The 12,094-nt window shown below is 32.8% G+C and overlaps 1 protein-coding gene across 4 annotated transcripts in view; it reads left to right on the top strand.

The window, feature by feature from the left end:
• The window catches only part of LOC117170698 (ryanodine receptor), a 99,379-nt gene that overhangs the window by 76,609 nt on the left and 10,676 nt on the right, over positions 1–12,094 (top strand). For 3 of the 4 annotated variants that reach the window (XM_033357678.1, XM_033357677.1, XM_033357676.1), the window contains exons 42-53: positions 2,389–2,482; positions 2,635–2,883; positions 3,388–3,799; positions 3,925–4,329; positions 4,401–4,617; positions 4,699–5,554; positions 5,630–5,838; positions 5,919–6,165; positions 6,265–6,540; positions 6,607–6,893; positions 6,987–7,047; positions 10,139–10,417. In XM_033357678.1, the coding sequence (XP_033213569.1) occupies positions 2,389–2,482; positions 2,635–2,883; positions 3,388–3,799; positions 3,925–4,329; positions 4,401–4,617; positions 4,699–5,554; positions 5,630–5,838; positions 5,919–6,165; positions 6,265–6,540; positions 6,607–6,893; positions 6,987–7,047; positions 10,139–10,417 (3,592 nt within the window). Of the gene's footprint in view, positions 1–2,058; positions 2,169–2,388; positions 2,483–2,634; positions 2,884–3,305; positions 3,327–3,387; positions 3,800–3,924; positions 4,330–4,400; positions 4,618–4,698; positions 5,555–5,629; positions 5,839–5,918; positions 6,166–6,264; positions 6,541–6,606; positions 6,894–6,986; positions 7,048–10,138; positions 10,418–12,094 lie in introns of all 4 variants that reach the window. The other variant, XM_033357679.1, reaches the window with a different exon arrangement.

Consider the following 12,094-nt stretch of genomic DNA (forward strand, 5'->3'; position numbering starts at 1 on the left):
TTATAATAAATGTTTGAATAATTTCAAAATGTATTAAATACAAATAAATTATTATCAATATTTGTTCATTGAGCCATTATTTTAATAAAATACCAACCTTTCATGATTTGATGAAAAAAACCCTAAAAACTAAATTGTTTAAACATATGAAAAATATGTTATACGTAAAATATAACTATTAATATTCATTCCCTTTATAACAATTTTTCACAATTTACGGGCAAAAAACATTTTTTTACACGAATTTCAATTGTTTAGAATATTAGAAATAACTTTTTAAATACTTGAAAAGTTGTTTTTATCGGATAATAATTATGAATGCGAAAAATTTGGTTTAAAAAGTCTTCCTTGCTATGAAATTGAAATAAAACTGCTATTTTCGATTTTTTGAAGCATTTTCTGTGCACAATAAAAGGGGGTTGTGGTAAAAATTAAAAAAATTATTAGGTGAAAGTTAATTGCTAAACAATACTAAAGACGAGACTAAACTTTAATTTACAAAAAATTGACGAGAAGTTCTTTTTTTCTCATTTTTTTTACTGAGCTTTTTCTATATGTAATTTTAAGTTCGTTTCAAGTTCTACGTGAATAAACAGCAATAATTAAATAAAGATAAATCTTCAAAAAGATGAAAAGAGTGTTGAGTTTTACCTGGAATTTTGAATAAATGTGAAAATGATGAAAAGATACCCCAGCAAACCCAGTGAACGTCAAAATCACTATGTGCCCTAGCGGCCCGCGAAAACCAAACGTTTACGTAATTATGTAACCGTCAAGTGACCACATGGTGGTCACTCAGTTTACTAAGCCCGATAGGGCATATTTTCATCCTTTCTTACATTTATATACTCAAAATTTCACATAGAACTGAATACTCTTTTCACCTATTTACGCATTTTTATTTATATATTTGTATTTATTCATGTATCAAAAATGTAATTAATAAAACTTTGATAAAATTTGTGTGCGTCTACCTCTACGTGCAATCTTTTTCATCAGGTTGCCGTACGTCAATTTCGATTTGTCATTTTTTAACACCTTAATAAATAATAAATAAATCAAGATAAATGTGTACATAGATATAAAAAAGTCCTGAGTTATGTGTGAAATTGCTAATAAATATGAAAATGATGAAACTATACCCTAGTGGAAAGAGTAAGCGAAACTATCAATATGTACCCTAGCGCATCGCGCGAGCGGAACGGTTACCCAATTATACCATATATACGTTATACCATATAATGGTCATACCGTTCATGGAGTCGCTAAGGCGCATTTTTATCATTCTACACACTTACTCACAATTTCACAAATGGAAAATAAATGTGAAAATGATGAAAATGTACCCTAGCGGGCCCAGTGATGGGAAAGGTTGTTACTCTGTACCCTAGCGGTCCGCGTAAAAATCCGCAAGGGCATATTTTTATTCGTTTTTATATTTTTTACAATTTCACATAGAACATAACAATCTTTTTCTTTCTGTAGATTCATTTTGATTTATTGCTGTTTATTCATGTGTAAAAAATTAAAAATAAATAAATAAAACTGTGTAATAAAATGAGAAGAGTGCAGAGTTCTATATGAAGTTGTGAATAAGGCTCAAGAAGAAAGAAATTCGGTTTCTTTTTTTCAAATAAGTCAATATTACCCGTGCGTCTGGATAATTGAAACTAACTTAAGATTTTATATGGAAAGGGCTCAATTTGAAAAAATCTGCGAAGGTATATTTTTATTCTTTTTTACATTTATTGGCAATTTCACATAAAACTCGAAACTATTTTTAGTTTTTTACACATCTTTCTTTGTATATTTATAATTTTTTTCTACATGAACAAACACAAATAAATAAATATGATTTTGCAGAAAAATAAAAATATTCCTGACCTTTATCTGAAATTGAAAATAAATCTCCGGTGGGGTAAAACTCACAAAATGGGGAGGGGAAGTCACTGCTCCCCATTCAAAAAATATTTTTCAATGCATTTTTGGACCATCCTAATGCGTTAGTTTTCTTGATCGGTTCTAACGAAATTAGTTGTGTGTGCATGCTGCTAACAGGCGACAAAACCCCCACCATCTCGAGGTGGATGGAATCGTGTGCTGTGTGCAGCCAGAAAGAGAGCAGCCATTGCATGCCTACGTAGTGTACTCCTCTACAAGCTGAGAAGGTACTTCCAAAATCCTTGCTGTAAGAGTCCTAGAAACTCTAAAAGATTTGATTAAAAACTTAATGAATAATTAAAATTGAAATAAAATGAATCAAAGGAACAAATCTTTAAAGGGTTTAAATAATAGAACGTAGTTGCTTCAGCTTGCAAAAAATACCTGCATTGAATATGACTTTACTCTGTCCTTATTCTGAAAACAAAATTTTTCCCTAAATTTCAGACATCGGGCAATAAATATTTTTGCGAGAACTTACTATGAATTGTGGCTTCAAGATGAAAACGTAGGTCAGGAAATCATGATAGAAGACCTCACTGTAAGTATTCTATTTCTCATTGATTTTTTTTAATGTGTTCCCCTATTGTATTCCCCTAATTGGAAATTTTAATTTTAATTTAATTAAAGTTTAAAATTCTGTAAGGCAAATTTTAACCAAGGATCCTAAATGTTGACCTTAAACTCTTGCAGCAATCCTTTGAAGAATCTGAGTTGAACAAGACAGATAAATCTGAAGATGAAGGCAAACCAGACCCACTGACTCAACTGGTGACGACTTTCTGTCGAGGTGCCATGACTGAAAGATCTGGTGCACTTCAAGAAGATCCACTTTATATGAGTTACGCTCAAATAATTTCGAAATCCTGTGGAGAGGAAGAAGAGGAAGGTGAAGAAGACGGTGGCGGTGGTGGTGAAGAAGAAGGAGGAGCTTCCATCCACGTAAGCTCAAAGAAATGATTTCTTATAACAAACTTTTTATCTATTTATTTGTTTAATTTGACTTATTTATTATTTGTTTTATTTGAAACACGTACCTACTTTTAACCGAATAATCCTTTTTGAAGCCGGCACATTCAGTACTGGTAAGAGTGGGACCATAACTAGTAGAACATTATAACGTGCATTTCCTGACGCAAGCTTCTTTCATATTGAACTAATATTAATATTACTAAATGAATTATTCAATCAAGATTTTTACCTCATTTATTTTATCAGTCACGAAAAAGCTTTTGCAAAAATTGTTACGTAGCTAGAGCCATACAATTTTTCATATAAAAAATAGGATTTTGTTCAAGATCATTTAATAATCGCTCAATAACTTGAATTACTAACAACCTATTTTCTTTTCTGCGTTCCTAAAGAGGCCAATGCATAAACTCATGGTAAGATGCAAAAAATCAAGACCAGTGAATCCTGGATGATAAATGAAAATTAACTATTTAGGAACAAGAAATGGAGAAACAGAAGCTATTGTTCCATCAAGCTCGTTTAGCGAATCGAGGTGTTGCCGAAATGGTCTTGCTTCATATATCAGCCTGCAAAGGAGTTCCAAGCGAGATGGTTATGAAAACCTTAGAATTGGGTATCTCAATCCTTCGAGGCGGTAACATAGAAATTCAGAGAGGAATGCTGAATCATCTTAAGGAAAAGAAGGATGTAGGATTCTTCACATCGATTGCTGGGCTGATGAACTCTTGTAGTGTTTTGGATTTGGATGCCTTTGAAAGAAATACCAAAGCTGAGGGTCTGGGTGTTGGGTCTGAAGGAGCTGCTGGAGAAAAAAATATGCATGATGCTGAGTTCACTTGTGCACTTTTTAGATTTATTCAGCTGACCTGTGAAGGCCACAATCTTGGTAAGCCTAAAGCGAAATTGCTAACGATAGTGATGATGTTTATCAGATGTACAAAATTTTGTATTTAAAGAATTTATATCTCCAAAAATCCAATCGTTATTGTAATTTGAAACCTTGTCTTTCAGATTGGCAGAATTATCTGAGGACCCAAGCTGGAAACACAACAACAGTGAACGTAGTAATTTGCACTGTTGACTACTTGTTACGTCTTCAAGAGTCTATCATGGACTTCTACTGGCATTACTCTAGCAGAGAATTAATTGACCCAGCTGGAAAAGCAAATTTCTTCAAAGCTATTGGAGTCGCAAGTCAAGTCTTTAACACACTCACTGAGGTGATTCAGGGACCTTGCGCACAGAATCAACAGGCTCTAGCCCATTCCAGATTGTGGGATGCTGTTGGAGGATTCTTATTTCTATTTTCGCATATGCAGGATAAGTTATCCAAGCATTCAAGCCAGGTGGATTTATTAAAGGAGTTACTTAATCTTCAAAAAGACATGATAACGATGATGCTCTCCATGTTGGAAGGTAACTATCAAAGTTTAAATCTGGAAAAACTGATGAGTAAAAGTGATTATGAAAAATAAAATTAATTCTAGGTAACGTGGTTAATGGTACGATTGGAAAGCAAATGGTTGATACTTTGGTCGAATCGGCCGGCAATGTGGAGCTAATCCTTAAGTATTTTGATATGTTCTTAAAGCTCAAAGATCTGGTATCTACTCCTAGCTTTCTGGAGGTAGATCTTAATAGTGATGGATGGGTCTATCCTAAAGACTTTAAGGAGAAAATGGAACAGCAGAAGAGCTACACTGGGTAAGAATAAAATCATAAATTAAGATCAACTTCTTTTAATGTAAGTTAATTTAAATGAGATCAACTTCTAATGATTTACAGTGAGGAAATTGAGTTCCTTCTCGCCTGTTGCGAAACTAACCATGATGGAAAGATCGACTACGTAGCATTCATGGATCGGTTCCATGAACCAGCTAAAGAAATTGGTTTCAATCTTGCTGTCCTTTTGACTAACCTTTCCGAACACATGCCAAATGAACCTAGACTGGCTAGATTTCTCGAAACGGCAGGTTCAGTTCTAAACTACTTTGAACCTTTCCTAGGCAGGATAGAAATTCTGGGAGGCAACAGAAAAATTGAAAGAGTTTACTTTGAAATCAAAGAGTCGAACATAGAGCAGTGGGAAAAGCCTCAGATCAAAGAATCCAAGCGAACCTACTTCTACAATACTGTGGTTGAAGCTGGAGATAAAGAAAAATTAGAGACATTTATCAACTTTTGTGAAGATGCAATTTTTGAAATGCAGCATGCAAGTGCGTTGATGGCTGTTGAGGAAAGTGGTGGAATTGGAAAAGCTAGAGAATCATCGTATACCTACATGACTGATGACGATGATGAAAGAAACAAAGACCCCATCCGCAGAGGAATTCAAGCCTTCAAAGATGGAATTTACTTCTTCTTTTCTATGTTCTCTCCAACCAATATCAAGAACAAGATATTTGAAATGCAACAGATGACCATTCCTGAACTATTTGTAGGGTTCTTTAAAATGATATTTTATTCTTTCTATTATTCCGGATTTGGTGTGGGAGTAGTTATCAGGTATTTCATGAGGGTTTTGCTGACCCTAATGAGAGGGCCTCATATAGAACCTGTCATCGAAGTAAAGGAGGAGGAGGAAAAATCATTAAGATATTTGCCAGCCTTACCACCGACTCCTGATGAATCCAATCTACAGGTAATTCTTGTTTATCAATTTGATAAGTCTCATCATCAAAAGGATCCAATAAACCGATAACATTTGTATTATCAGGTGCAGGCGTTCGGAATGGACATAACAAAGGAAGAAGGTGGACAACTAAAGATAGCCCCGCATGAGTCAAATATTTCGACACCACATTCTAGCATGGAGGAAACCGGGGAAAGTACTGCTGATGAAAGTGCTGCTGGAGAAGATGGTTCAAGGTTAACGGGTGATGGAACTGAGACAGAAGGACCAGTTACATTAGCTGATTTACTAGGGTTAGGATTATTGACAAATATAAGTTCAAATTATAGAATCAAAATAAAAGAAATCTGATATTTATGTTTATTTTTTGCAGAGGAGAACAGGCAAGAGCTCAAGCAGCTGCAGCTGCTGAGGCTGCAGCCGCTCAACAAGCAGCCATGGCTGCAGTTGAAGCTGAAGCTAAACAGGAAATAACTGCTGAACCCTCATCAGGTTCCAGCTTCGATATTTCCGAATATACTCATCGCATTGTGTCCTTCTTGGCTAGGAACTTCTACAATCTTAAATACGTCGCTTTAGTTCTTGCATTTTGTATCAACTTTATGCTCCTATTTTATAGGGTAATCCTTCCAGATTTCTTATTTTGTATATGCGGCCGAATTCAGTGTTAATATAAATTTCCTGACAGGCTCTCATATATATTTCGTGTTTTTAAATAGGTTACTTCACCAGATTCTAATGATGATGAGAGTGGTGAATCGATATCTGATTTTCTGGCGGATATGTCAGGTTCAGGATCAGGAGGAAGTGGAATGGAGGGTAGTGGCGTAGATTTAGGTAGTGGCGGAGAGGAAGGATCAGAGGAAGAGGCAGATGTTATAGAATATGTTGCAGTTTCTGAAGATGTTTACTATATGGCTCATGTGATGAGGCTGATGGCTGCTCTTCATTCTATCGTTTCTCTCGCGATGCTAGTCGCTTACTATCACCTTAAGGTATAATTGAAAAAAACATTAATTATATTCAGCTTACGATAAATAATTTTTTCTCGACCTTATTAGGTTCCTCTAGCTATCTTTAAGAGAGAAAAAGAGATCGCAAGAAGGGTTGAGTTCGATGGTCTCTACATTGCTGAGACCCCTGAAGATGATGATATCAAAGCACACTGGGATAAAATGGTCATATCAGCGAAAACCTTCCCTGTCAATTATTGGGATAAATTCGTCAAAAAGAAGGTGAGGCAGAAATACAGCGAGCAATATGACTTTGATTATATCAGTAATTTGCTCGGGATGGAAAAAACTTCATTCAGTCAACAGGAGGAAGAAGGGTCTGGATTAGTACATTTGTGAGTAAAGAAAATGATTACAGATCGATAATATGAGCTAAGATATTTTTTTATAGCTAATTATTTATCTGTAAATTTATTCTTGATTTGCAGCATTGTTGCTATTGATTGGAGGTACCAAATTTGGAAAGCTGGCGTTACAATTACAGATAACGTGAGTAGAGTTTTTCTATCCTTACTAATCGATGTTATTTTATTACTTTTTGTGATATTTAGTCTTTTTTGTCAATATCATTGGTGAGAAGTTACTAGTGTGGTTGCTGTTACTGCACAGAAAAGCGGAAATGAATTTTTGTTGTGGGGAATTTTCAAATTTATAAACTTAAATTTTTTCACACAGAATCAAAACAAGATTTCATGGAATTGACATGGTAAACATTATCAGTGTGGTTGATAAATTTTAACACGCAAAAGTAATTATGGTTGCAGGTAATGATTGCTCTCAAATCGCGCTAAAAATTACATTTGTTTTTTTTTCTCTGTAGTTACTTTTTTCGGATACGATAGGGGTGAGGAAGATACTTTTGTAAATAATTAACAAATTGGTAACTGGTAACATTTTTTCAGCAACAATAACTATAAAAATTAAAATTTAAGAAATTTAAATCAGACCAAAATCCAAATTAAATATCCCATTTAACGTCCAATAATCAAATTGATGCAAAATCCTGTTAAATAAAACAAGAATCCAACGACCAAATTTGGACCACAACGAATAAACAAAAACCAAAATTCCTATTGTAATTTGGAAAAAACAAAAAACAAATAAAATTTTCGGGCAAAAATAAAAAAGAGAAAAGAAAAATGTTTTTTGTCATTGTCAAAATATGGTTCAGAAGTATTTTTTAGGACAATTTATCCAAAAAAGTGAATAATTTATATTAATCATTTTTTATTCATGTATGTATGCTCATAAATGTGTTTTCTTGTTCTTTCAAATACGTAGAATTTGAAAGAATTCAGGATAAACTAAAAAAAATGAATTCAATAACATTTTAATGAATCTAGAGAACTTTAAGGTAAATGAGAAGAATTTGATAATACCCACGAAAATTCTATGCGGATTGAAAAAAAATCAAAAATGTTTGCCTGATTTTAGTCAAATTGACGTGAATTTAAAAAAAATCCAGGGAATTTGAAAGAGTTTGATTAAATGCCTGGTCGTTGAAGGTGACTTTAAAAGGCGTCAAGACGAATTAGAAAAAAAAGGTTTCACCCATTTTCTCGAGTAAAACTAGCTGAATAACTAAAAACTAGCTAAATAAACTAGCTAAATAACTAATGAATTCATCTGAGTTAAAAAAATTTTAGCCCAAAATATTTCACTGGTATCAGTAATGTTTAGGGGAATTTAAAATAATTCAATATGCTTTGATGAAATTCATAAGAATTCGAAAGAACATGATTTAAATTGATTTTAAAGATCAAAAAATCTCAATTGGATTGAGTAAAATGGGAGTAAACAGAATTGTGAAAAAATTTAACAGCATTTTTATTAATTGAAACAAATTTTAACTGACAAATACAATAAGCTTCAAGTGAATTTCAAGAAATTTAAGGAAAAAGAGAACAATTCGATGAAATTCATAAAAACATCAAGTGCATTAAAAATAATTTAAAAAAATTAATTGTATGCAATTAATTTAGAATGAACTGAAAAAATCAAGGGAATTTGAAAGAATATGCTGAAATTACTAAAATTTAAGAGTGAGTTAAAGATTTCAGGGCAAATTAAAAATGAATTCAGATAAATTTAAATGAATTCAAACACAATTCAAGAACTTCAAAATATTCCATCAATTTTAATGAAATTTGCATGAATTTAGAAGAATTCAAGTGAATTCAAAAGAATTCAGCGAGTTAAAAACATTTACAAAATTCCATGAATTCTAATTTACAAAAAAATTCAGTTTGAATTTCCAATAAATTTCAATGAGTTCAAAATAATTTAAAAAAAAAACAAAACATTTTCAACTGATTTTAGTAAATAGGAGTAAATTCGAAATTATTTAGAAAATTTAAGACACTTTGATAACATTCATAAAAATTGGAAACAATATAATTAAATAACATTTTGAAAATCCAAAAGTTTTCGTCGAATCAAGTAAAATGGGAGTGAAAAGAATTGATACCAAATTAAACAGCATTTAATTTAATTAAAAAAAGAGCAAACTAAATTAAATTCCAGTAAATTTAGAGAAATTTAGGGGAAATGAGAGGAATTTGCTGAAATTGATAAAAATAAAAAAAAAATTAAAAATCATTCCATAGTACTAGAAAAATGCATTGAACTCAAAATAATTTAAAACTCTTTTTTTAATTCATTGACTTTATCAAATTTGGAATTAAATGAGAAAAATTTGAGAGAATTTATAAGAATATGCTGAAATTCCTTAGAGTTCAAGGTACGCTTAAACAATCTGAAGATAAATGAAGAATGAATCAAACAAATTTTAAAAATATCCAAAACATTCCATTGAGTTTAGTAAAATTATCCTAAATTTATGATAATTTAAAGAAATTAAAATAAAATAAAATGTTTAAGAATTCAAGATGAATTTTAATGACTTTAGGGTGAATTAAAAAAATCTTATCTACTTGCTTAAGCATAATTCAGTGAATTTAGAAGAATTCAAATAAATTTAGCAAGAGTTACAAGTATCAAGAGAATTACAAAGAATTCCTAATTTGAAAATAATTTATTGTGTCTTTCGAAGGAGTTGCAAACAATTTTTATTCCTAAGGTTTCAGTAATTTCAGTAAAATTGAAGTTAATTCAGAATAATTCAAGAGGATTCTATGCTACTTATGCAAAATCAAGTTGAATTAAAAACAATTCCAGGAAATAGAGCAAAATTGTAACAATAAAAAAATCGACTGAAATCAGATAAGCGGGAGTGAATAGAATTAGCGAATAAGAATCTGATAAAATTCCAAAGAATTCAAGATGAATTTTTTAATCCTGAGGTTAAATTTTTAAAACTCTGAAAAAGATCTATCTAATTCAATGTTTAATAAAATTCAGAAAGCCTTGGCTTCTCAGTTTCAATTTCACAAAAGAGGTAAATAAACTAAGAAGTAGTTTGAGAAAAAAGTGACTAAGAGGATATTGCGTGACTAAATAGAAACCAGAAATACAGATAAAAATAAGCGTTAATTATTATATTGTAAAAAAAAATCTTACCCATCACTGATCAATATATTTTTCTCTCCTCCAAAATTAATTATTATTCCTATTTCTGCAGGCATTTCTCTACAGTTTATGGTACTTCACCTTTTCGATACTAGGAAACTACAATAATTTTTTCTTCGCCGCTCATCTGTTAGATGTTGCAGTTGGATTTAAAACTCTTAGAACAATTCTGCAGTCAGTAACTCACAATGGAAAGCAATTGGTGCTGACAGTAATGCTGTTAACGATCGTAGTGTACCTTTATACTGTCGTAGCTTTCAATTTCTTCCGAAAATTTTATATTCAAGAGGAAGATGAAGAGGTGGACAAAAAATGCCACGATATGTTAACGGTAAGTTACTCGTTTACAGATTTATATAAAATTAATAATAACATATATGTGTACGTTCATATAAGAATAGCCTTCGTGATCAGTAAGAAATTAATCAATTTTATCGACAGAAGCATGGTGCGGTCTATGAGATCGCACGGCCACTCTACCAGCTCTATTTTTTTCGTGTATGGCAAATTGCATTTTTAATGCCATGAAACAAATTCAAAACGGAAATATTAAATTGTGACGCAACTGTGGACGTGCGGTGTCACGTACCGCGTATTAAATTTTATTTCATATTATTCACCAATTACATGCAGGACCACACGTACACACACCTCCTATAAAAGCACAACTAAAACTACAGCTACTAGTAACGGCAGCTTCAAGGAAAGCCAGGGGGGGGGGTATACATATCAGAACCATGGTGTGGTCTGTGAGTCCGCACGTCCACACTTAAGGGTTATGAGATATTGGAATTTTTAAGGTCAATGTCAAATTTATTATTTTCGGGTTTGTTCATTTCCTATAGGACAAAATATAACAGCAGCTCTTATGGTTTTTGGAAATTTTAGATGCGTTTTTATATAAATTCAGTTTTTGTAAGTCCCACGCTCAAAAAGGCCCCGGCTGGGCCAAAAAAGTTTAGTGTTACATAATTTTTGTAGTACGGATTAAAAATATTACTGCTGGAAATTAATAAGTTTTAAGTGCAGAAGTTAATCTCATGTTCTAAACAAACATAGTAACAAAATTAGTAGATGAATAATTATTCTGTAAAATCGACAAGGTTCTATAGCTTTAGCTATTCGTGTCCGTGCTAAATTTTATAGAAATGTTTCATATAAAATTTAGCACGGACAAAAACCACTACTTCTATAGAATCTTCTCGACGTCGGTAAGGTAGTAATCTATGATTAGAAGCACCCTTACTCTGTTGCGATAGGCCCTTTAAAATTTTTATTACATCCTTTTCAAAGAGCCCACACATTAATCAAGAGTTGAGTCTTTGCTCTCTCCTCCTCCCCCGCACAGCATAGAACAGTAGACTCTACGTCACTTCTTGCTGAGACACTTCTCGTTTTCCGACTTCCCCTTCGTTCGCTCACCCCCACTCCTTGCCTCATTTCACCCACAAACATGCGTGGCCGGCTGCGCTGAATGCGGCTCGACTCTCGACAATTCTAGAGCAGAACTTTACGTTTAGGTTAGGCCGACTTTATATAGACTCGTGTGATGTTTTGTTCTTCACAGTGAGATTTTTAATATTGTCGCTCACTCGTGATTGTTGGAAATTATCAATTCATCGTGTAGAGGTAAGTCTAAACATTAAAACACTCCGAACAAGGCGACATACCCTTTTTTATCGAACTGTTTACCAAATACCTTGATCCTTAACCTATATTGAATTCGATTAATTTTTAAATTCTAATTTGTAACTTCTAAAACATTTTCCTTCTCCAGAAATAATCATAAATTCGATAAGTTTGACTGAAACTTCTACAGTTGAAAATCTAACTGAAAAATGAGAAATTCTGATATTCAGAATGTCCTCCAAAAAGATTTTCGTTCCGGCGCCACTGAAGGGAAGGTTTTCTTTCAAACATTCACCAAACATACTTGACAAAGCTATACGGCGCTTGAGAGCGTTTGAATTCGCGCGCACGTCACGTGGCTCTCGCGTCTCGCAGGAGA

This window comes from Belonocnema kinseyi, chromosome 4 (genome assembly GCF_010883055.1).
Source record: "Belonocnema kinseyi isolate 2016_QV_RU_SX_M_011 chromosome 4, B_treatae_v1, whole genome shotgun sequence".
NCBI lineage: Eukaryota > Metazoa > Arthropoda > Insecta > Hymenoptera > Cynipidae > Belonocnema > Belonocnema kinseyi.